Raw genomic sequence first — 26,213 nt, 5'->3', positions numbered from 1 at the left:
CAGGAGATATCGGTGGCATAAAACTAGAACGAATTCCACCTTTAAAAGGTTCCACAGATGGTTTGGTGGTAGTAGATGTACTCAAATATTCCGGCTCTTGTACGTCTTCACTTAAATTGGCTAATTGCCATATGTTCTCAATATCGCCACAGTCCGGCGGTGGAAATGCCATGAAACCAAGGTTTCCCATTGAAGCTGGGCTTTCCGTTGAAGTTACACTTGTTTCTGCATTTTTAAATTTGCTATTGACAAAGAACTTGTGTAAATGTATTTTCCTTATACTTTTAAAAAGATCTAAAGAAAAAATTTTAAGGGATAAAAATGACTTCGAAACGGGACAAATCTTCACATGGAATAGAAATAAGAGGAGATATTTTCAAAGAAATCGGTCATTAAGGAATGTAAATAAGAGAAAACCACAAAAGGATGGCTGGATTACAGATTCTGACTCCAGTGGAATAGAAGAGCAATTAGAAGGTATTAACACACCCACTACATCCCTGAGAGCACATATCCCTTTAGGAAGAAAACCCGACGAAGGGGCCGGAAATCTAAAAACGCAAAAGCAAGCAGGTTTCGTGGAGGAAGTAAAAACATTTGACAATAACCTTCAGATCTTAAATTTATCGAATAAAATATTATCTGCAGATCAAGAGAGAGTATTGTCTTTTGGTTTGAATTTTTGCTTACCAGAGGAATTCAATCTTACTGAATTTAAAATAGATCTTTTTAAAAGTATAAGGAAAATACATTTACACAAGTTCTTTGTCAATAGCAAATTTAAAAATGCAGAAACAAGTGTAACTTCAACGGAAAGCCCAGCTTCAATGGGAAACCTTGGTTTCATGGCATTTCCACCGCCGGACTGTGGCGATATTGAGAACATATGGCAATTAGCCAATTTAAGTGAAGACGTACAAGAGCCGGAATATTTGAGTACATCTACTACCACCAAACCATCTGTGGAACCTTTTAAAGGTGGAATTCGTTCTAGTTTTATGCCACCGATATCTCTTGGAAATCCAAAAGATTTATTTCATGACTTAGTTCTGAAAGACATTGAGGCAATTTTGTATCGAAAACCTATAAAAAACTTATTGCCAAGTGAGGAAAGAGCTCTCCGAGAGACGCAACAGTGGAAAGATGTGATCATAAGAAAAGCGGACAAGTGGGGGCAACCTTGTAATAATGGACAAAAGTTACTATATTGATGAAGTGCGGTCACAGTTAAACGATAGAGCAACATATATACCTCTAGACACTAATCCTACCGTTAAATTTAAAGAAAAATTAAGATCATTGTTAAATAAATATGTAGTGAAAGGCACTTTAACAAAAAATAGAGCGGAAAAACTTTTGCCCGAATGCCCTAAAATACCTCATTGGTATAGCATTCCTAAAATTCACAAATGTTACACATCCTCCTGGACGCCCTATAATTTCGGGGATTGGTTTACTAACAGAACCCCTATCCCAGTTTTTAGATTGGTTATTAAAACCCTTACTGCAAATAATCCCGGCTTTTGTTAAAGATTCTGGAGATTTTTTATTGGCTTTACAAACGATTGATTGGCAGCCGACTTTTTCTTTAGCTTCGGTGGATAGTTAATTTATACACGAGAATTCCGCAGACAAAGGGCATAGATGCGATACACAAAATTCTGTTAAACACAGACAAAGATCTTGATTTTGTCTCCTTTATTTTGAAGAGCCTGGAATTTGTGTTGTCGCATAATGCCGTTAAATTTGTTAATAAGTGGTTTTTACAATGTATGGGTACCGCGATGGGTACGCCCGTCGCTTGCGTTTTTGCAAACCTATTCCTAGCGGCCTTTGAAGAGAAGTACATAACCTCAATCCCTAATCCATATCTGAAACACATGCGATTATATTTAAGATTCGCAAATGACATTTTTATCATCTGGGATGGTTCAAAATGTATGTTTGACAGTTTTGTTTCCTATTAAATGACATAAATGAGGATAATATGAGCTTTACTTCCTGTTTCGGTGAAAATAAATTAGAATTCCTGGATGTAAAAATTGATATATCCAATGGTAAACTTGTTACAAAAGTCTTTAAAAAGGAGACAGCCTCCATCAATTTGCTATATTTTAATAGTGCGCATCCATTTCGTACAAGAAAATGTATCCCCTATAGTCAGATGGTACGTTTCAGAAAAATAAATAATGACGAGGAAATTCTCAAAGAACAAATTGCTGAACTCAAAACATGCTTCTTGAATAGAAATTATATTATCCACCGCAATTTATTAGCCGAGGCCGAATCTAGGGTTTATAAACTCTCACAAAGAGATTTGTAAAAAAGAAAGACGAGCCCGAAATAAACGCGTAGACCAACAGAGATTTACGTTTGCATTCACACATAGTCCAATGGACAATGAAGTATACGCTGCCATTAGAAAGAACTAGCACGTTTTACAAAATGATAGAGATCTATCGAAAATAACAATAAACCAACCCCAATTTGCGTATAGACGCACAAAAAATTTGGGAGACCTTCTTGTCCATAATCGGCTTTTACCAGAAAACCACAACTGGTTAGAAAAATCTCAGCCTCAGGGAAATTATAAATGCGGCAACTGCAGTTTTTGTCATCTTCACCTTGTGAATAATCCCATACGAGTGGGTCCAGTAACGCATACAGTCCATGACTATTTTGTGTAAAAGCAAATATGTAGTTGACAAGCTTGATGTGGCTATATTTTTATAAATATTATTGTTTGATTCCATGTCTGTAATATGATGTACTCATTTCTATTGCAAAATGTAAATGTTATTGCTATATGCAAAATTTTATTGCTATTTGCACTTTCATATGTTTTTTCACTGAATAGTCTACTCCCTTAAAAAGGAAATTACATGTTTGATTTTGCACCTGGACCCGTGGAAGCACATTTGTGCGAAACGGCCGTCATCCGTTCTCCTCTCCCCGCACCCCCCACCTTCACCTGCCGCCTCTCCACAGATGTCTAATGCCGCATAAAGTGAAATAAAGGACATTGTTTTTTCAGCAATCTTGGGGTGAGTGCCACATCTTTTATGCTTGCATAATTCGTAACTCTACTGTTCTGATATATGTAGAGAACCGCCCATGGATGCACTAAATGTTGTGTCTCAAGTCTGAAGGAAAGCCGGTCCCATATGTTTTATAGCCTGTGAAGAATGCTAGTTACCTGGTGCCGCTCAGTTCTGAATCTTGTTTGATTGGCATCTTCTAGCTTTCATTAGCTTATCCGTTCCTTCTACAGGGAAGCAATATCGATCTTCCGTGCTACTATCTGACGAGGCGGCCGACTGGTCAAGATGCCCATGGGTCTTCCTCTGACCGGGTAGAGTCCTTGGGTGTTGAAGGGGATTCTATGTATCTCCTCTTCCCCCCCCCCCACCGCCTCTCTCCTCTGTTAGAGCACTAAGACCTCTGTACCTCCGCCTTACTTAAAGGGAATCTGTTACCCCATTTTTGACCAATAAGCTGCGGCCACTGCCATCAGGGGCTTATCTACAGCATTCTGTAATGCTGTAGTTAAGCCCTCGATGTAACCTGAAAGATAAGAAAAACAAGTTAGATTATACTCACCCAGGGGTGGTCCCGCTGCAATCCGGTGGGCGTCGCGATCCGGGTCTGGCACCTCCCATCTTCATACAATGTCCTCTTCTTTGCTTCCTGTCGCGGGTCCTGCGCAGGCGTACTTATCTGCCCTGTAGAGCAAAGTACTACAGTGCGCAGGCACCGGGAAAGGTCAGAGAGGCCCGGCGCCTGCACACTGACCAAACCCTGGCCATCCCAGGCCCATGCATTCTCTTCATGGATTCCACACCCGAATCTTAACTGAGAGTTTCCCATCAAGGACAGAAAACCAACTGATGCGGAGAGAGGGCCCACCCCTTTTATTTATTTATTTTTTTATCTTCAAGGTTTCCTGTCCTTGAACGGCGGATCCCCTCTCTTATGGTGCCGTCACGGTTTGCTGAAAAAATGTGATTTTTTTTTTAAAATTTTCATGGCTCAATGTTATGAACTTTTGTGAAGCGCCTGGGGGTTCAAGAGGCTCAATACACATCTAGATAAGTTTCCTGAGGGGTCTAGTTTCCAAAATGGTGTCAGTTGTGGAGGGTTTCCACTGTCTAGGCATATCAGGGGCACTCCAAACATGATTCCAGCAAATTTTACTTTCAAAAAGTCAAACAGCGCTCCCTCCCTTCTGAGCCCTGCCATGTAACCAAACAGTGGATTTCCCCCACATATGGGGTATCGGCATGCTCAGGAGAAATTGCACAACAAATTTTATGGTCCACTTTCTCATACTGCCCTTGTGAAAGTAAAAAAAAAAAAAAATGGGTCTAAAGGAAATTTTTTGTGAAAAAAGTTAAAATGGTAATTTTTTTCTTCCACATTCCATTAATTTTTGTGAAGCACCTGAAGGGTTAATAAACATCTTGAATTTGGTTTTGAGCACTCTGAGGGGTGCCGTTTTTAGAATGGTGTCACTTTTGGGTATGTTCTATCATATAGACCCCTCAAAGTGACTTCAAATGTGATGGGGGTCCCTAAAAAAAAAATCTTTTTGTAAATTTTGTTGCAAAAATGAGAAATCACTGGTCAACTTTTAAAATTTATAACTTCCTAACGAGAAAAAAAAAATGATGCTTCAAAAATTGTTCTGATGTAAAGTAGACACGTGGGAAATGTTATTTAAGAACTATTTGTGTGATATGACTGATTTAAGGGTATGAAAATGAAAAGTATGAAAATTGAAAAATTTTAACATTTTTGGCAATTTTCCGATTTTTTCACAAAAAAATAAGTCATATCAAAGAAATTTTACCACTTTAATGACGTACAATATGTCACAAAAAAATCTCAGAATCAGTGGGATCCATTGAAGCGTTCCAGAGTTATGACCTCATAAATTGACAGTGGTCAGAATTGGCCTGGTCAGCAAGGTGAAAACAGGTTTTGGAGTAAAATATCTGCAAAAATTAAAAATTTTTACATTTCACTTTTATTTTAGCTTTAATATATTTGTCCCTCAAAGCCACTGCAAAACTATGGTAACTAAATCCCCCAAAATTGGATTTAGAAATATCATTCAAAATATCAAATATGAATGCTCAACTTTTAAGCCTTCTAACATCGTAAAAAAGGAGATTAGAAAATCATGACAACATAAAGGAGAGATATGTAATATATTTGATTAACTGTTTTGAGAGCATAAAAATAAAAAAGTACAAACACTGCCAATTTGTAGGGTACGTTTCAGGTTTTTTTAATTTAAAAAAAAAAATGCAAAACATATTGATCTAAATTTACTGCTAACAAACTGCAGTTTCCGGAGGAAAAGAACCTCAGAATCACTTGGAGACGTAGACACCGCCCAAATTCATTACCATATTAAGTGACTTGTCAGACGTGAAAAATGGAGCTTGATCAGAACGACAATAAAGGGATCGTCCAGGCTTTTGATAATCGTAATTCCTATTAATTTTTATGGAACTTAAGACAAAATAAAGCAGCTTTGCGCTGCCATTTTTTTGCAGCCCCACCTCTGGTGGCCGGCACCTAGAAATAGTTCTTCCCATAGCATAGGAATAACCTTTTAACCCTTTAGTTGCTGGTCTTTAAAGGAAAACTATTGACAACTCAATGTTAAACCTCAGTCAACAGCATACTGTAATTTCTTGATAGAATACAAACACTACAAACATACCTGACTCGGCACCATTGTCAGCTAAGACTGACACAACAACAGACGGAGGTTGCTGGGTGGAAGCGTCGGGCTCCGCTTTAATTTCTTTAAAACTGGAATCTCTAGGAGCAGAGCTGCTGTCACTCAGAGCACGGCTGTTAAATTCTCTCTCATTACGGTTGTCACCAGAAAGAAAGTCAAATGAGGCTTCTATGTCCATTGCCGTGCTCTTAATCACCAAGCCCCTGCAAAAATAAATATACCTTTCACATACAATATCAAGTCTCACCATCTTCCTGTAGAAACACAGTTTTCTTAGGTTATACTTTTGAATTATTCAAATGTTTAAACATTCTAGATATGACAAGATGGCAAAAAGTACTGCAAAATTAAAAATGTGAGTGTGCGCTACAGCATTGCATGTACTGATTGTCCATGGGGTTGTGAACCACCTTTCATATAAAATCCAAACTTGTCCATCCTTGGCCGCAGAATGGGGGGGGGTCACATACCATGGATTTCATCTTAAGTAATGGGCTACTTAAATTCTCATGCAAAAGTTAGAGGATTTGTTAAAAAAAAAAAATTATGTGAAGTTATCCCCTTTCAACAGAATAGGGGATAACTTCTTGAGGACTAGGGGGTCTCACTGTAGGGATCCTCAATCAGAGCAGAGCTCAGCAGAGCCCAGCCCTGAATAGTGTTGCGAATTCCACTCCATTCATTGACTATAGGACTCAAGGAAATAGCAGACCAATTTTGGGAATAAGTCTTTAAATAGTACCAACATACGGTAATAAGAAGAGACAGGAACAGGAAGAAAAGGAAAGGGCTCATGATCAGATATCTTTCCCACCATCTGTCACATGTGGTGGCAGTGTTCTGGCATCGGGATATATTACTATATGAAAATTGTACATTCACACTGAAGGCATCAAAACTATGAATTAACACATGTGGAATTATATACTTAACAAAAAGTGTGAAACAACTGAAAATAGGTCTTATATTCTAGGTTCTTCAAAGTAGCCACCTTTTGCTTTGATGACTGCTTTGTATGCGCTTGGAATTCTCTTGATCAGCTTCAAGAGGTAGTCAACGGGAATGGTTTTCATTTCACAGGTGTGCTGTCATGATCCCAATGGCAGGGGATCACAAAAGGACAAGCACAAAAACAAAACAAGCTCTAGGGTGATGGAACCTGAGCTGACCGCGATCCTGAACCTAAACACACAACTAGCAATAGCCGGGGAACGTGCCTACGATGATTCCTAGACGTCTCGCGCCAGCCGAAGGATTAACTTCCCCTATAAGAAGAAACACAGACCTCACTTGCCTCCAGAGAAACACCCCACAGAAATAGCAGCCCCCCACATGTAATAACGGTGAAATGAGAGGAAAGCACATACGTAGTTATGAAAATAGAATCAGCAAAAATGAGGCCCGCTAAAGCTAGATAGCAGAGGATACAAAAGTGAACTGCACGGTCAGCGAAAAACCCTTCAAAAAACCATCCTGAAATTACTTGAACTCATGTGCCAACTCATGGAACATGAGGAGTAATTTCAGCCCACTAGAGCAACCAGCAGCAAGGAATCACATATCTGCAAGCTGGACTAAGACAAAAATTAAGCAAAACGTGGAACAGGAAAATCAAAACTTAGCTTGTCCTGAAGATAACAGACGCAGGGAGCAGAGGTAAAAAGACACGCTGATTACATTGATAGCCGGCGAGGAAATGACAAAAAAGCCAGGTTAAATAGGAAACACCCATAACCTGATGGAACAGGTGGACACCAGAGACCGCAGAGAACACAAGTCACCCAGTACCATCAGTAACCACCAGAGGGAGCCCAAAAACAGAACTCACAACAGTACCCCCCCCTTGAGGAGGGGTCACCGAACCCTCACGAGAACCACCAGGGCGACCAGGATGAGCCCTATGAAAAGCACGGACCAAATTGGCAGCATGAACATCAGAGGCAACCACCCAAGAATTATCCTCCTGACCATAACCCTTCCACTTACCAAATACTGGAGTTTCCGTCTGGAAACACGAGAATCCAAGATCTTCTCCACAACATACTCCAATTCACCCTCCACTAGCACCGGAGCAGGAGGCTCAAGCGAAGGAACGACAGGTACCTCATACTTCCGCAACAACGACCGATGGAACACATTATGAATAGCAAACGATGCCGGGAGATCCAAACGAAACGACACAGGGTTAAGAATTTCCAAGATCCTATAGGGACCGATGAACCGAGGCTTGAACTTAGGAGAAGAGACCTTCATAGGAACAAAACGAGAAGACAACCACACCAAGTCCCCAACAAGAAGTCGAGGACCCACGCGGCGACGGCGATTAGCAAACTGCTGAGCCCTCTCCTGGGACAACTTCAAATTGTCCACCACATGACTCCAAATCCGATGCAACCTATCCACCACCATGTCCACTCCAGGACAATCAGAAGGCTCCACCTGACCAGAGGAAAAACGAGGATGAAACCCCGAATTACAAAAGAAAGGAGAAACCAAGGTAGCAGAACTAGCCTGATTATTAAGGGCAAACTCGGCAAGCGGCAAAAAGGAAACCCAGTCATCTTGATCAGCAGAAACAAAACACCTTAAATAAGTTTCTAAAGTCTGATTAGTTCGTTCCGTCTGGCCATTCGTCTGGGGATGGAATGCAGACGAAAAGGACAAATCCATGCCCATCTTAGCACAGAACGTCCGCCAAAATCTAGACACAAACTGGGATCCCCTGTCAGAAACGATGTTCTCCGGAATGCCATGCAAACGGACCACGTTTTGAAAAAACAGAGGGACCAACTCAGAGGAGGAAGGTAACTTAGGTAAGGGTACCAGATGAACCATCTTAGAAAAGCGGTCACACACAACCCATATGACGGACATTTTTTGAGAGACAGGGAGATCCGAAATAAAGTCCATGGAAATGTGCGTCCAAGGCCTCTTCGGGATAGGCAAAGGTAACAACAATCCACTGGCCCGAGAACAGCAAGGCTTAGCCCGAGCGCAAACTCCACAAGACTGCACGAAAGAACGCACATCCCTCGACAAGGAAGGCCACCAAAAAGACCTGGCCACCAAGTCTCTAGTACAAATATTCCAGGATGACCTGCCAACACAGAAGAATGGACCTCGGAGATGACTCTACTGGTCCAATTATCCGAAACAAACAGTCTTTCCGGCGGACAACGATCAGGTTTATCCGCCTGAAACTCCTGCAAAGCACGTCGCAAGTCTGGGGAGACAGCCGACAAAATCACCCCATCCCTAAGGATACCAGTCGGCTCAGAATTTCCAGGGGAGTCAGGCACAAAACTCCTAGAAAGAGCATCCGCCTTCACATTCTTTGAACCTGGCAGGTATGAAACCACAAAATTGAAACGGGAGAAAAACAGTGACCAACGAGCCTGTCTAGGATTCAGACGCTTGGCAGACTCAAGGTACATCAGATTTTTGTGATCAGTCAAGACCACCACACGATGTCTAGCACCCTCAAGCCAATGACGCCACTCCTCAAATGCCCACTTCATGGCCAAAAGCTCCCGATTACCAACATCATAATTCCGTTCAGCGGGCGAAAATTTTCTAGAAAAGAATGCACATGGCTTCATCACTGAGCCATCGGAGCTTCTCTGTGACAAAACCGCCCCCGCTCCGATCTCGGAAGCATCAACCTCAACCTGAAAAGGAAGCGACGTATCTGGCTGACGCAACACAGGAGCAGAAGAAAACCGGCGCTTAAGTTCCTGAAAGGCCTCCACAGCCGCAGGAGACCAATCAGTAACATCAGCACCCTTTTTAGTCAAATCCGTCAAAGGCTTAACAACACTAGAAAAATTAGTTATGAAGCGACGATAAAAATTAGCAAAGCCCAAGAACTTCTGTAGACTCTTAAGAGATGTAGGCTGCGTCCAGTCACAAATAGCCTGAACCTTGACGGGATCCATCTCAATAGTAGAAGGGGAAAAAATATACCCCAAAAAAGAAATCTTCTGGACTCCAAAGAGACATTTAGAACCCTTTACAAACAAAGAATTGGCCCGCAGGACCTGAAACACCTTCCTGACCTGCTGAACATGAGACTCCCAGTCATCAGAAAAAACCAAAACATCATCCAAATACACGATAATAAATTTATCCAGATATTCACGGAAAATATCGTGCATAAAAGACTGGAAGACAGAAGGAGCATTAGAAAGTCCAAAAGGCATCACCAAATACTCGAAATGGCCCTCAGGCGTATTAAATGCGGTTTTCCACTCATCACCCTGCCTTATCCGCACAAGATTATACGCACCCCGAAGATCAATCTTAGTGAACCATTTAGCCCCCTTAATGCGAGCGAACAAATCAGTCAACAATGGCTAAGGATACTGATATTTGACTGTAATCTTATTCAAAAGACGATAATCTATGCAAGGCCTCAAGGAACCATCTTTTTTGGCCACAAAAAAAAAACCTGCTCCCAAAGGGGACGAAGATGGACGGATATGTCCCTTTTCCAAGGACTCTAACATAATTCCGCATAGCAGTATGCTCTGGCACTGACAGATTGAACAAACGACCCTTAGGGAATTTACTGCCAGGAATCAAATCTATAGCACAATCGCAATCCCTGTGAGGAGGAAACGAACTGAGCTTAGGCTTCTCAAAAACCTCCCGATAATCAGACAAAAATACCGGAACCTCAGAAGGAGTAGACGAAGCGATAGAAATCGGAGATGCATCATCATGAACCCCCTGACTTTCCCAGCTTAACACAGACATTGTTTTCCAGTCCAGGACTGGGTTATGAGTTTGTAACCATGGCAGACCAAGCACTAAGACATCATGTAAATTATACAGTACCAGGAAGCGAATCACCTCCTGATGAACGGGAGTCATACGCATGGTCACTTGTGTCCAGTACTGAGGTTTATTCATAGCCAAAGGTGTAGAGTCAATTCCTTTCAAAGGAATAGGAACTTCCAGAGGTTCCAGACTAAATCCACAGCGATTGGCAAATGACCAATCCATAAGACTCAGGGCAGCGCCTGAATCCACATAGGCATCGACGGAAATGGATGATAATGAACAAATCAGCGTCACAGACAGAATGAACTTAGACTGTAAAGTACCAATGGCAACAGACTTCTCAACCTTTTTTGTGTGTTTAGAGCATGCTGATATAACATGAGCTGAATCACCACAATAAAAACACAATCCATTTTTCCGCCTATAATTTTGCCGTTCACTTCTGGACTGAATTCTATCACATTGCATTATCTCAGGTGCCTGTTCAGAAGACACCGCCAAATGGTGCACAGGTTTGCGCTCCCGTAAACGCCGATCAATCTGAATAGCCATAGTCATGGACTCATTCAGACCTGTAGGCGCCGGGAACCCCACCATAACATCTTTAATGGCCTCAGAAAGGCCATCTCTGAATTTTGCAGCCAGAGCGCACTCATTCCACTGAGTAAGCACCGACCATTTCCGAAATTTCTGACAATATATTTCTGCTTCATCTTGCCCCTGAGAGAGAGCCAATAAAGCTTTTTCAGCCTGAATCTCTAGGTTAGGTTCCTCATAGAGCAAACCCAATGCCAGAAAAAACGCATCCACATTGAGCAACGCAGGATCCCTGGTGCCAATGCAAATGCCCAATTCTGAGGGTCACCCCGCAGGAAAGATATAACAATCTTGACCTGCTGAGCAGGGTCTCCAGAGGAGCGAGATTACAAGGAAAGAAACAACTTGCAATTGTTCCTAAAATTCAGAAAACTAGATCTATCTCCAGAAAAAAACTCTGGGATAGGAATTCTAGGTTCAGACATAGGCGTATGTACAACAAAATCTTGTATATTTTGAACCTTAGCAGCAAGATTATTCAGGCTGGAAGCCAAACTCTGGACGTCCATGATAAACAGCTGAGGTCAGAGCCATTCAAGGATTAAGAGGAGGAAAGAAGCAGTCAAGCTGCAATTAAGGCTAGGCAGCAAACACTGAGGAGGGGGAAAAAAAAAAAAACTTCCTCAGACTACTTTTCCTCCTACTTCAGCCAAAACGATGACCAATTTTTTATGGCCGGCTATACTGTCATGATCCCAATGGCAGGGGATCACAAAAGGACAAGCACAAAAACAAAACAAGCTCTAGGGTGATGGAACCTGAGCTGACCGCGATCCTGAACCTAAACACACAACTAGCAATAGCCGGGGAACGTGCCTACGATGATTCCTAGACGTCTCGCGCCAGCCGAAGGATTAACTTCCCCTATAAGAAGAAACACAGACCTCACTTGCCTCCAGAGAAACACCCCACAGAAATAGCAGCCCCCCACATGTAATAACGGTGAAATGAGAGGAAAGCACATACGTAGTTATGAAAATAGAATCAGCAAAAATGAGGCCCGCTAAAGCTAGATAGCAGAGGATACAAAAGTGAACTGCACGGTCAGCGAAAAACCCTTCAAAAAACCATCCTGAAATTACTTGAACTCATGTGCCAACTCATGGAACATGAGGAGTAATTTCAGCCCACTAGAGCAACCAGCAGCAAGGAATCACATATCTGCAAGCTGGACTAAGACAAAAATTAAGCAAAACGTGGAACAGGAAAATCAAAACTTAGCTTGTCCTGAAGATAACAGACGCAGGGAGCAGAGGTAAAAAGACACGCTGATTACATTGATAGCCGGCGAGGAAATTACAAAAAAGCCAGGTTAAATAGGAAACACCCATAACCTGATGGAACAGGTGGACACCAGAGACCGCAGAGAACACAAGTCACCCAGTACCATCAGTAACCACCAGAGGGAGCCCAAAAACAGAACTCACAACAGTGTGCCCTGTCAGGTTCTAATAAGTGGGATTTCTTGCCTTATAAATGGGGTTGGGACCATCAGTTGTGTTGTGCTGAAGTCTGGTGGATACACAGCTGATAGTCCTACTGAATAGACTGTAAGAATTTGTATTATGGCAAGAAAAAAGCAGCTAAGTAAAGAACGAGTGGCCATCATTACTTTAAGAAATGAAGGTCAGTCAGTCTGAAAAATTGGGAAAACTTTGAAAGTGTCCCCAAGTGCAGTTGCAAAAACCATCAAGCGCCACATAGAAACTGGCTTACATGAGGACCACCCCAGGAAAGGAAGACCAAGAGTCACCTCTGCTTCTGAGGATAAGTTTATCCGAGTCACCAGCCTCAGAAATCGCAGGTTAACAGCAGCTCAGATTAGAGACCAGGTCAATGCCACACGGAGTTGTAGCAGCAGACACATCTCTACAACAACTGTTAGGAGGAGACTTTGGCCAGCAGGCCTTCATGGTAAAATAGCTGCTAGGAAACCACTGCTAAGGACAGGCAACAAGCAGAAGAGACTTGTTTGGGCTGAAGAACACAAGGAATGGACATTATACCAGTGGAAATCTGTGCTTTGGTCTGATGAGTCCAAATTTGAGATCTTTGGTTCCAACCACCGTGTCTTTGTGTGACGCAGAAAAGGTGAACGGATGGACTCTACATGCCTGGTTCCCACAGTGAAGCATGGAGGAGGTATGATGGTGTGGGGGTGCTTTGCTGGTGACACTGTTGGGGATTTATTCAAAATTGAAGGCATACTGAGCCAGCATGGCTCCCACAGCATCTTGCAGTGACATGCTATTCCATCCGGTTTGCGTTTTAGTTGGACCATTATTTATTTTTCAACAGGACATTGACCCCAAACACACCTCCAGGCTGTGTAATGGCTATTTGACCAAGAAGGAGAGTGATGGGGTGCTACGCTGGATGATCAGGCCTCCACAGTCATCAGACCTGAACCCAATCGTGATGGTTTGGGGTGAGCTGGACCGCAGAGTGAGGGCAAAAGGGCCAACAAGTGCTAAGCATCTCTGGAACTCCTTCAAGATTGTTGGAAGACCATTCCCGGTGACTCCCTCTTGAAGCTCATCAAGAGAATGCCAAGAGTGTACAAAGTAGTCATCAAAGCAAAAGATGGCTACTTTGAAGAACCTAGAATATAAGACATAATTTCAGTTGTTTCACACTTTTTTGTTAAGTATATAATTCCACATGTGTTAATTCATAGTTTTGATGCCTTCAGTGTGAATGTACAATTTTCATAGTCATGAAAATACAGAAAAATCTTTAAATGAGAAGGTGTGTCCAAACTTTTGGTCTGTACTGTACATATCCCATGTATGAGTATAGAAATATATACTACAAAGCTTGTTGTAGAAAGAATGGCAGACCATTCGGTAAATACACGGAGCGAAAGAGAAGAAAAACCAAACTAAAGGGTCAAAAAGTAAATTAAAAAAAAAAAAAAAAAAAGTACAAAAAATAGTTTATTAATGATAATAACTACCAAAGGACACAGAAATTGGCAAAATGGTGCTGGTCACACACAGTGTGTATCCGTACAAGCTCAATCCAGAAATAAAATAATGGACAACGGAACAGGATACCAAATAAACAGAACATGCACAAAAGATGATGAGAGCATAAAGTGCATGTAAGCATGTAAGTTTCCAAAAGTTATGTACCATGCAGAAAATACTCAAAACACTATACATCATGCAACAAGTGAATGTGTCCAAATAGAATATAACAAGTAAATATGAATGTAAATATGTTTATGCAAAAAATCAAATGGTAGCATGAGACACTTTAGTATGAGTATATATTTAAATAGCAGTGCAAAGTGCACAAAATAGTAGGTATAGCAAGTGCACTGTCAAGTAATTGGTATAAATAGTATGACTGGCAAATGCATAAAGATAGAAAACTATATAAGGAAAAGAGGACCTGAGAAGACGGTATGCAGCGCTGCAATGAATATCAGATACACGCACTGTGAATTGTCCTAAATACTGCCTGAAACGGCTTCAATGCAAGATGAAATGGCTCAAACGACGAGCCAATAATGCTAGTATGGGCATTGTATATCAAATATAACTAGATGTCAGAGAATAGAATAGACGATGTCCTAAGACAAGGTTACCTGTACGATTGGGTGGGTATAGGCAGACACGCGCCCCGACGCGCGTTTTGGATCAGAGTCCTTCATCAGGGTGACGATAGTGATAGTGTATGAAGTAATAAACCTGATATACTTTTATTTGTAAATGGCAGAGACAGTCAGCACACATCATCCTGGCTGAAAGCAGAACTAGCGAGACCCACAAACCAAGCAGCTGCTGAAAATGGTTTCCGTAAAGGCCTCTCATAGTACTCAATGGAGGAAACTTCATGTATTCTAGACTTCATGTAATCAGTATCTGCACCCACACATTAGTAACATAGTTAGTACGTAAGGCTGAAAAAAGACATTTGTCCATCCAGTTCAGCCTATATTCTGTCTTTAGTTATGATTAAGGCCAATACAGTAAATCTCTCCCTTCAAAAAAAGCAATACTTTATTATGGTTCTAAATTAAAAAACGGCTTTTCAGATAAAAACATACTTTCCCCAGGACGTCCCTCATGACAGCACGACAGGAGGCAAGTCCTATTTATCCTCTAGGAACAGGAAACAAAAGAGGTTAAAAGCACCCCCCCCCCTTCTGCCTCTCCCCCAGTGTTTTTCCTGTCCTTAGCAGCACAGGGCGAGCAAAAGGAGCGCAGGAGCTCAATACTTGCTGGGCCTCAGCAGGATCGGAGGGGACTGAATATCTTCCCTTCCTGCTGTCAAGTGTCTCTGTCGCGGATACCTCACTGGGCGGGAGTCCCTCAGCTTGTCGATGGAGCAGGGCAGCTGCCGAAGTTGCAGCTTCCCTCTCCGGAGGGCTCTCGGCTCCACGCGACCGCTGGTTGCCGACTTCCGTTCACACGAGTGAGAGTGCGTTCCAGCGTGGAACGCATTTCCGGCCAGACGCCTTTCGAGGATGAACACTTGAAGGACTTGTATCAATTCCTGAAGAAGTAACTTTGAAACACGTTGAGAATAAACCACCAATTGTACCTCCAATACACGCCTGGACATTCCTTTATGCAGCAGCGCGGGTAATATCCACAAATCTCTCCATTTGAAAGTTCCAAAAAAGAATGAGAAGATGCCAGACATGCAACACTAAGTTAACAGATTCATACACAAAGCAGTTATCTGCAGAGTGTGTTGCAAAATTCCTGACAGAGGAACAAGTGTCCTTCTTAACGGATATGCAGGTTATAATTAGGGAAGAGGTCCAGAGCATCAGTACCAGTCTCGTGCAGCCACAGCCGGATCTAAGACTCTCCCGTCACAAGAGAGCCAGATGGGAAACGGAGGAATCCTCAGAGGAAGCGTATCCATATTTGTACTACTCAGAGGAAGATGCTGAAGACTGTGAAGAAAATTTTTCCCAGAGGCCGTCAGAGGAGAGGAAGAAGTATTTTTTCTCATACGAAAATACGGATGACCTATTGAAGAAACGGAGGTATCTCGCACAATTCAGTATGAGAAGTTTGGGGGACTGAGAGCACAAATGAATAGAGTGTTCCCGGTCAACCAGCACAATAGAGCTATGATCTTGGAAGAATAGGAAGATACAGAAAAATGCCTGGCCATCCCTCAGGACTTTAAGGCCCGTCTTCCCTTTGACCCTCTGGAGATCAAGGAGTGGGAAGAAATCCCCAAAGTGGACATTCCTATTACCAGAGTGGCAAAAAAAAACCTCCATACCGATTGAGGACTCTTTCTGCCTGCGGGACGCCATGGATAGGAAAGCATAAGGACTGTTAAAGAGGAGTTGGGAGACTTTGGCAGCGGTTATTAAGACTAATATAATCGGCCACCTCGGTAGCTAGGTCCATGTGTGTCTGGATTGACGAACTGTCCAACCAGATATAACCTCTCTAGGGGTGTTAGATTTTAACAGAGTCCCTCCTTATGTTAAAGATGGCGAAGGAGTTTATGGTGGATGCTTCAGCAGAGTGTAAGGTTTGCAGCTAGGAGTAATGTGCTTTCTAACTCGGTGCGGCAGGCCATTTTGCTTAAAACATGGTCAGGGGACAGCCAGTCTAAAAGCAAGCTCTGCTCCATCACTTTCTCAGGTACACGTCTTCGGTCCAGTTCTAGACAACATTTTAGAGAGGGCCACTGACGACATGAAGGGGTTACCAGAGGAAAAAGCCAGGAGATTTCGTCCCTTTCATAGGCCCCATCAGTCCCTTAGGCAGGACTATAAGGGAAAGGGTAAATCAGGCAGGTGGATTTACCCAAAGGGAGGCAAGGATAGATCCATCCAGTTCTACTCCCGCTCACATATAAGGTCTTGATGCCAGGAGGGTAGGGGGGAGATGGCTGTTATTCTTGGGAGAAAGGGGAACCATAACAAACAACCAGTGGTAGATCCTGCAGACCATAGGGGAAGGTTACAGGACAGCCTTCTCCCATCTTCCACCCCAACGGCTTTTCACAACCAAACCTCAGTCCCTCTCCAGCCAAAACAGGCTCTGGACAGATGTCAGGAATCTCTTAGAGTTGGGGGCAGTCGAGCCGGTACCTGTTTTACAGACAGGTCAGGGTCACTACTCCTCCTTGTTCTCCATTAAAAAGCCTTCGGCCAAATATCGAACCATCGTAAATCTAAAGTACAGTGGGTCAAGTACAGGAGATTCAAAATGGAGACAGTAAAAAAATCAAGCATCCAGCTAATAGGGAGAGACAGCGCTATGTGCACTTTAGATCTGAGAGATGTATATTATCATGTGACAATTCACCCAGACCACCGCCAATATCTGAGGTTCGCTTTAGACCATCAGGGTTCGGGCCACCATTTCCAGTTTATGGGCCTTCTATTTGGCCTATCCTCAGCCCATCTCATCTTTGCGAAGATAATGATGGAGGTGGCAGCTTTTCTGAGGAAGCAAGGGATTATCTTGGTCCACTAAGTAGATGACATCCTGCTGGCAGCAGACTCGGCTATCCACCTCAATCAATAACTGGCCCAGACTATCAACATTCTAGGGGGCCTGGGTTGGCAAGTGAACTGGGAGACATCCAACCAACATCCAGGGACCCAGAATGTGTTTCTAGGAGTCCTCGATTCCCATCGCAGGATGTCTTCCCTGCCCCACGTAAAACAGGAAGAAATCAGAAGCAGGATATGGATGTTGCAGAGAAGAGGACAATCTCCATCAGATACGCCATGAGAATCCTAGGCCTGATGACATCCTGCATTCCAAGTATCTGTTGGAGTCAGGCTCATTCAAGACAGCTTCAAGGTTGGGTCCTTACGTCCTGGAACAGGCATCACTCTGGCCTGGACAGAATGATGAGAATCCCCGCCAGTCTTAGGAATTCTCTGTCATGGTGGACATCCAGGAACAATCTCGTAAGAGGAGTGCCATGGAACATTTCTCCTTGCATCCGTATTACCACTGAAACAACTTTGAAGGTATGGGGTGCAGAGGTGGAGGGTCGTTTCCTGCAGGGTACATGGTCCCCGGAAGACCAGAAAAGATCCTCCAATTACAGAGAACTAAAGGCAGTATGGGAGACTCCAACGTTGTCGGGATACGGTCAGAGATAGTCACGTGAAAGTGCTGTCGCACAACTTCACAGCAGTTTCTTTTCTGCGGCGCCACGGAGGTCCAAGGGGCTAGACCCGACTGGCCTTGGCAGAAAATATATTTTGGTGGGCAGAAAGGAACATTCAGTCCATCTCCGTGGTGCACTTGAAGGGCTCTGAACACATAACAGCAGATTTTCTCAGCAGAGAAAAACATTGGTCCTCCGAGTGGGAACAAAACCTGGAAGTATTCCACAAGTTGACCCGGAGATGGGGGAACACCGCATATAGACCTATTTGCCACCCGGAAGGACGCAAAGGTGGCAAGATTCTTCTCCATGAATCCAGGGGACAACCCAGAAGGCATGGATGCCTTATCTCAGAGTTGGGAAGAAGGTCTTCTGTATGCATTTCCCCCCTTCCCCCACAGGGTCCTGAAGAAAATCAAAGAACAGTCCACAGTGATATTGGTAGGCCCCTTCTGGCCCAAGAGGAGCTGGTTTCCAGTATTACACAGTATGGCTAAAGATCCGGATCCCCTTCCAGACAGACACAACCTGCTGTCCCAGGGTCCCCTCTGGCACCAAGACACTCGTTTTCTCGGCCTGAAGGCCTGGAACCTGAGTTGAAAATCTTAAGCTCCACGGGGTTATCAGACAAGGTAATAACTACCATACAGGCGAGTAGGAAAACCAGTGACATCAGCGATCTATTCCAAAATATGGAAGAGGTTCTGTTCTTACGTGGGGGAATCTACTTCAAGAGCAGCCTGAACAGACATTCCCAGAATGTTGGACTTCCTCCAGAGAGGATTTGAGATGGGCCTGAGGCCTAGTACTCTAAAGGTACAAATCTCTGCCCTTAGTGCCTCTATGGACTTTCCTTTAGCGGACCACCCTTGGGTGGCAAGGCTCTCTCGATCCATTACCAAGTTAAGACCCAAAGTCAGGGAGACCATTCCTTCATGGGACTTTATCCTTGTGTTAGGTGCGTTGTGCAGATGTCCCTTTGAGCCCCAGGAAGAATCTAGCATCAACTTTCTCTCTACGAAGATGGCATTCCTGGTGGCAGTCTCCTCGGCAAAACGTTTGGGTGAATTATAGGCACTGTCAGTTAGGGATCCCCATTTGCAGATCCTAGAGGATCGGTTAATATTTAGGCTTGACCCGTCTCTTTTGCAGAAGGTAGTGTCAGATACAAATTTGATCAAAGATTATTCTTCCACCTTCTTGTCATCTTCCAAAGAACGAGAAAGAGTGGCTGTTTCACACACTAAATGTGAGAAGGGCAGTGATGAACTATGTAGAGGTCACAGGTACCTGGAGGCAGGACTCAAATCTATTCATACAATATACAGGAAAGAATAAGGGTAAAAAGCCTGTAAATTAACTTTGTCTAGGTGGATCACGTCAACCATAGCAATACCATACGAGTCGGAGAAAAAAGATCCCCAGCTTAAAATTAAAGCCCACTCCACAAGGGCGATTTCTGTATCTTGGGCCGAAAGAGCAGGGGCTTATAAAGACCAGATTTGCAGGGCTGCAACTTGGTCTAATAGAACAACCTTTTGTAAACACTACAAGTTAGATGTGATGTCAGGTCAGCAAATTGCTTACGGACAAAAGGTTCTACAGGCAGTGGTCCCACCCTAGAATGCCATTTATTTGGTATTTCTCCTGTTGTGCTATCATGGGGGATGTCCTGGGAAAAATAGAAATTAGACCTACCGGTAATTATATTTTCAGGAGTCCATCATGACCACACCATTACATTCCCTCCCCTGAATTCTGAAACTGCTGAAGTTTAATATTTGTATGTAAGAGTTCAATAAAATAGAGTTGAATCCATCCTGGTGTAGTGATTGAGAAAAGACACTGGGGGTGAGGTCGAAGGGGGGGGGCTTTTAACCTCTTGTGTGTTTCCTGTCCCTAGAGGATAAAAAGGACTATCTCCTGTCGTGCTGTCATGATGGACTCATGGAAATAGAATGACCGGTAGGTCTAATTTCTATCTTTAATAGCTGCCGGGGACAAAGCCTCACGGATGATTAGTTGCACAATCAGGTCCCTGGCAGCTTCACTCCATCCAGTACCAGTGACTGGCAAACCTCTACCTACGTGCAGTATAGGTATGCAGCAGCGTCTCAGAGACAAACGCATGGCTGGGTCACTACAGCCAGTGACTGATACATGCTGTTCATGCATTGGGCAGCATGTATCAGCTGACAGGTACCCTTTAAAATATACACACCAACCAGAATTGGTTTGTAAGGTTGTATGTAGACAATGGCTAAACAGCCCTAATAATCCCCTACATTTATAGCTGCCTGACCGCTGAGGTTGGCACCCTAAAAAACAGACACAAAAACAACAACTCCACTCGAGCATCATCATTCACCATACAGATGCGCTTGGAGTCTCGCATACAATGAATGAAATACACCAAACATTGCCAACAGTATATGAATATAGCAAGAACAGCAAAATCACATTAAAGGTGTTGCCCAGGCTTGCCATGTGGCTGCAGACTTGTGAATCCTCATAGCGCGTATAGAGAGGGCTGTTCTGGTTCTCCATTACCCCGAGCAATGGACAGTCATGTGACCACATGTATACGATTTGCATACTTCCGACAAGACATATCCGGCCTCATTCAATTCTCTTGTACTGAGTGAGGCTGCACACGTCTAGCCATCACGTGACAACATGTATGCAAATCACATACTTTGGTAACGCGGCCACCCGCTCCAGCACCAGACAGGATTCACATGTCTGCAGCCACAAACTTATTGCAGGCCTGAATCTCAAGTCTGGAGTACCCCTTTATTGTATGCATTCCAACATTGCTTGGGACCTTATACAATGTCTCAGAAAGACAAATAACAAATCCAAGTACACAAATCTAAGTGTGTGTAAAAAATAGTTTGGACTAAAAATGAATGTTCCTAAAAAGTGCCAGTCCACAGATCATGTAGTATGTACATAGTATACGTCCACAGGTGACAGTCGACAGATCAAGTAGTGTGTATAGAGTATACGTCCACAAGTGCCAGTCACCGATCATGTAGTGTGTACATAGTATACGTAAACAAGCGCCAGTCACAGATCATGTAGTATGTATATAGTAGACATCCACAAGTGCCAGTCCACAGATCATGAAGTATGTACATAGTATATGTTATGCCGGAGGCCGACTTATGCCAGAGGCGGTGGTGGACAAGAGTGGACCCACTGGACCGTGATACCGAACCTCCTCCAAGTGACCGAACCAGTATGGACAACCCCTATACAGAGACAGTTAGGAAGCAAACTCGGAGGCCTCAAGTACCCCGGATGCCAGGACCAGGGATCAGCTCAGGAAAGGAGGGAACGAGGACGGGACAGGTGAACTGGACAAGGAGCGGAGGACGTATGGGAGAGGTGACCAGGGAAGCGGTGAACAGAGAAACCAGAAGATGCAGAGGTAAAGGGAGTGTATGGAACGAGGAGCTAGGGAAGCGGGAAAAGAGACTGCGATCACAGGTCAGACCAAAGACAGCAGGACGGGCCCGGAAAGACGAGCAAAACCAGAGCAGGAACTCGGAGTAAAACTCAACAGTCAGGCGCCTCCACAAGGAGAGGGCGGCCTGAAATACAAGATGCCAACCCCCCATTGGCCAAACAACACTGCCAGGTCAGGTCGCAGCACAGGATAAGGAGGAGGAGTGTGCGCACGTCCGATCTCTAAGGCAGGGGTGTCAAACTGCATTCCTCGAGGGCTGCAACCAGGTCATGTTTTCAGGATTTCCTTGTACTGCACAGGTGATAATTTAATCACCTACACACATAATGATTGCAGCACCTTGTGCAATGCTAAGGAAATCTTGAAAACACGCATGGTTTGCGGCCCTCGAGGAATGCAGTTTGACACCCCTGCTCTAAGGAGAGGACGGGAGGAGACAGGGCGCATGACAGGCTGCACAGAGGAGGCGCACCGACGCGCTCGAAGAGACACGCGCCGGGAACCAGACCAGGAAGAAGCGGAGGCAGGAGCGACTACTGCGGGGAAGAAGAAGCAGCGAGCACGGCGCCGGCAGAGACAGCCCCGGGACCGGCGGAGGTAAATATAGTGGTAACAGTACCTCCTCTCTTACACCCCTCTCCCCTCCTCTTAGACAAAAATCTCTAAAGAATAAGGGGTGCATTAATGTTCTCCCGGGGTTCCCAAGACCTCTCCTCAGGACCAAATCCCTTCCAATCAATTAAAAAGAAGCTCAAAAAAACGGTAATTAGGTCTTACCGGTAATTTTATTTCCAGGAATCCACCTGACAGCACCATTGGAGGACGTCCTTCTTACCCTCAGTGGGACAGGAACAACAAGCGGTTAAAAGGACCCTCCCCACTCCACCCACCAGTGATTTTCTAAGTACCACATCTGGATGGATGCAAAAAGAGAGTTTATTAACAGTTGTACACCAATGTTACATCACATTAGTCGATAGTACAAGCTTGCAGTGGGAGGGAACTAGTAGTGCTGTCAGGTGGATTCCTGGAAATAAAATTACCGGTAAGAACTAATTACCGTTTTCCAGTTCACCACCTGACAGCACCATTGGAGAAATACCAAAGGATGTTTAACTAGGGTGGGACTACTGCATGTAATACTTTTCTACCAAAAGCTAACTGGTCTGATACGACATCTAATTTATAGTGTCTAGCAAAGGTAGAAAGACTGGTCCAAGTCGCCGCCCTACAGATTTGCTCAGCTGAGGCACCCCCCTTCTCTGCCCATGATGTAGAGATAGCTCGTGTTGAATGGGCCCTAAGAGTATCTGGGGAATCTTTCCCTTGGTCTGTATATGCTAGGCTTATCATGGTCTTAATCCACCTAGCAATGGTTGATTTTGCCGCTTTGCAACCCCTATTTGGACCACCGTACTGTACGAACAAGTTAGTGTCCTGTCTCCAACTTTCTGTCGCCCCCAGGTATTTTAGAACAGTCTCCCTAACGTCAAGGTTACGGTAGACCCCTTCTTTTGTGTTTCTAGGGTGTTGGCAGAATGAAGGAAGGATTATCTCCTGATTTATATTAGTTGAGGACACTACCTTGGGGAGGAAAGCTGGGTTAGGTCTTAAGACTATCCTATCGTCAAAGATCTGAAGATATGGGTTCTGGGTGGAAAGAGCTTGTATCTCCCCCAGCCTTTTAGCTGACGTGATGGCAATCAGGAAGGCAGTTTTAAAGAAAGATTGGCTATGTTCATATCTTCTGATAACAAGTACGGGGTTTTACACAAAGTGTTAAGGACCAGGTTTAGGTCCCAAGGAGTCGTTGATTTTCTCACAAGTCGCCTCATTCTCTGCGTGGCCCTGGAAAATCTTGCTATCCAGGGATGGGAGGCTAGTGATGTATCAAAAAAGACACTAAGCGCTGCAATTTGTACTTCTAGAGTACTAGGCTGAAGGCTCTTTTCAAATCCGAGTTGCAGGAAGTTGAGGATTCTGGGAATGTCTGGTTTTGAAGTATCCACAGAAACTGCTCCCAGAAAGGAACAATACCGCTTCCAGATTTTGTTGTAAATCGCCGAAGTCACCAGTTTTCTGCTTGCCTGGAGTGTGGTAATGACATCTTCTGACAGGCCTCTGGATCTTAAGGTTTGCTGTTCAGGATCCAAGCAGATAGGTGAAGAGAGTCTGGGTTCTTATGGAACACCGGCCCTTGAAGAAGAAGGTCCTGCCTGTTCGGTAATAAGACTGGTTTCTCTATTGACATTCTGGATAGTAGAGAAAACCAGCTCCTTTTTGGCCAAAAAGGAACCACCAGGATTACGGTTGCTCCCTCGTCTCGTATCTTTCTGAGTGTCTTCAGTATCAGAGGAAGAGGCGGAAATGCGTACAGGAGACCTTCTCCCCAATACTGAGACAAGGTGTCTACTGCAGTGGCTCCGTCTAAAGGATTGAGCGAAAAAAAATGCTCTGGACTTTGTGTTTGACCTGGTGGCAAAAAGGTCCACCTGAGGTGTTACCCATTTCTGGCACATACTGCTGAATACTTCTGGGTTCAGTTCCCATTCTCCGGGATGTACAGACGTTCTGCTCAAGAAATCTGCTACTTGATTCTTGGAGCCTTCCAGGTGAACTGCCGAGATGGATTTGACAGATTTCTCTGCCCATCTGAAAATCTGGTCTGCTAATTGTTGCAGTGGTGGATGCTTCGGACCTCCTTGGTGTCTCAGAAATGCCACTGCTGTGATATTGTCGGACAGTATCCTTACGTGTCTGCCCCTGACTTGTAACAGAAAAAATTACCGCACAATCAATACTGGTATAATGCAGAAAAAGGTATATGACAATTTTATTCAGGAAAACAATACAAAAATGGTAGTTGCCACATTGGTAAAGGTAGACAATGAAGCCGACGTCTCGACCCTCCCGGGTCTTATTCATGGGGTTACTCTAGTCCTTTGATATAAATGCATATAGGTGGCAGTAGTAGGGGAAGAGCAAGCGATCCCTTTTGTTTACGGCATAACCTGACGGTGAGACCAGTAAGGGCTGCTGTCCCAGGTAAACAAAACTTAGTTTAAGAAGGGCCGTAATGTTTCCAATGGGCCTGTAAGGGGTCCTGTGATGGGTCAGCGGCGCATCCCGCGCCTTGCTGCGCTTTCCTGGAGGGAGGCTAGAAGAGTCCCATTGGAAACATTACGGCCCTTCTTAAACTAAGTTTTGTTTACCTGGGACAGCAGCCCTTACTGGTCTCACCATCAGGTTATGTCCTAAACAAAAGGGATCGCTTGCTCTTCCCCTACTACTGCCACCTATATGCATTTATATCAAAGGACTAGAGTAACCCCATGAATAAGACCTGGGAGGGTCGAAACGTCAGGTTCATTGTCTACCTTTACCAATGTGGCAACTACCATTTTTGTATTGTTTTCCTGAATAAAATTAGCATATACCTTTTTCTGCATTATACCAGTATTGAGTGTGCGGTAATTTTTTCTGTTATTGACTAGACCACATGGTCAGTTTACCAGCACCTTATTTGTCCCTGACCTGAGTGCACACCATTTTTTCTTATTTATGCCCATGACTTGTGACTGGGCCTGGTATAACACCTTCCAGATCGCATACAGCTCCCTGAAATTTGATTATCTTGCGGCAATCTGAGGAGTCCATTCTCCCTGATAGTATGTCCTTCCAATATGACCGCCCCATCCGTATTGACTGGCGTCTGTGGTAACCGTAACACAGGGATCGAGTATCCATGGAACTCCCTCTCTCAGGTTTTCCGGTGTGGTCCACAAGGTTAGGGATCTCTTTACTGACGGAGACAATCATCTTCCTTTCTAGGGAACTCTGTTTCCTGTTCCAAGATGTCAAGACTTCTCTCTGTAACTCCCGCGAGTGGAATTGGCTCCATTTCACACAGGGTATGCATGCTGTCATAAAGCCCAGTATCCTCATTGCCTCTCTTATGGAGGGGGTACTTCTTCTGAATTGATGTACGTGCCTGATCAAGGCCTCCTGTCTGTCTTCTGGTAAGAAAGATGTTCTTAGTTTGGAATCTAATATCACCCCCCAAAAATTTCATTCTGGAATCTGGGACCAGGCAGGATTTCTTCCAGTTCACAATCCACCCCAGATCCTGCAGGATGGAGAGAGTGAAGCTGCAGTCTATTCTGAGGAGCTTTTCTGATCTCGCCATTATCAGAAAGTCGTCCAGATATGGTACTATGGTCACATTCTGGTTTCTTAGGTAGGCCACAACTTCTGACATCAGTTTGGTGAAAATCCTGGGTGCTGAAGCAAGCCCGAAGGGGAGACATTTGAACTGGAAGTGATGTAATATTCCCTTGTTCATTAGGGCAAATCTCAGGAATTTTTGGTAGGAAGCATGTATCGGGACATGATAGTATGCATTGCTTAGGTCTAAGGTGCACATCTCCATGTCCTTGTCTATAAGAGGCGTTGTGGACTTTATAGATTCCATCCTGAATCTTTTGTACCGGACCCATTTGT

The 26,213-nt window shown here is 44.0% G+C and overlaps 1 protein-coding gene across 5 annotated transcripts in view; it reads right to left on the bottom strand.

The window, feature by feature from the left end:
- L3MBTL2 (L3MBTL histone methyl-lysine binding protein 2) overlaps nt 1–26,213 on the bottom strand; it is a 280,914-nt gene that overhangs the window by 213,608 nt on the left and 41,093 nt on the right. For all 5 annotated transcript variants that reach the window (XM_069737089.1, XM_069737087.1, XM_069737086.1 and 2 more), the window contains exon 2: nt 5,732–5,955. In XM_069737089.1, the coding sequence (XP_069593190.1) occupies nt 5,732–5,930 (199 nt within the window). In that variant the 5' untranslated portion in view covers nt 5,931–5,955. The remainder of the gene's footprint in view (nt 1–5,731; nt 5,956–26,213) is intronic.

Source organism: Ranitomeya imitator, chromosome 8, assembly GCF_032444005.1.
Source record: "Ranitomeya imitator isolate aRanImi1 chromosome 8, aRanImi1.pri, whole genome shotgun sequence".
In the NCBI taxonomy this organism is placed as follows: domain Eukaryota; kingdom Metazoa; phylum Chordata; class Amphibia; order Anura; family Dendrobatidae; genus Ranitomeya; species Ranitomeya imitator.
Note: the sequence above shows the minus strand (reverse complement) of the source record. Positions and strands in the feature narration are given on the sequence as shown.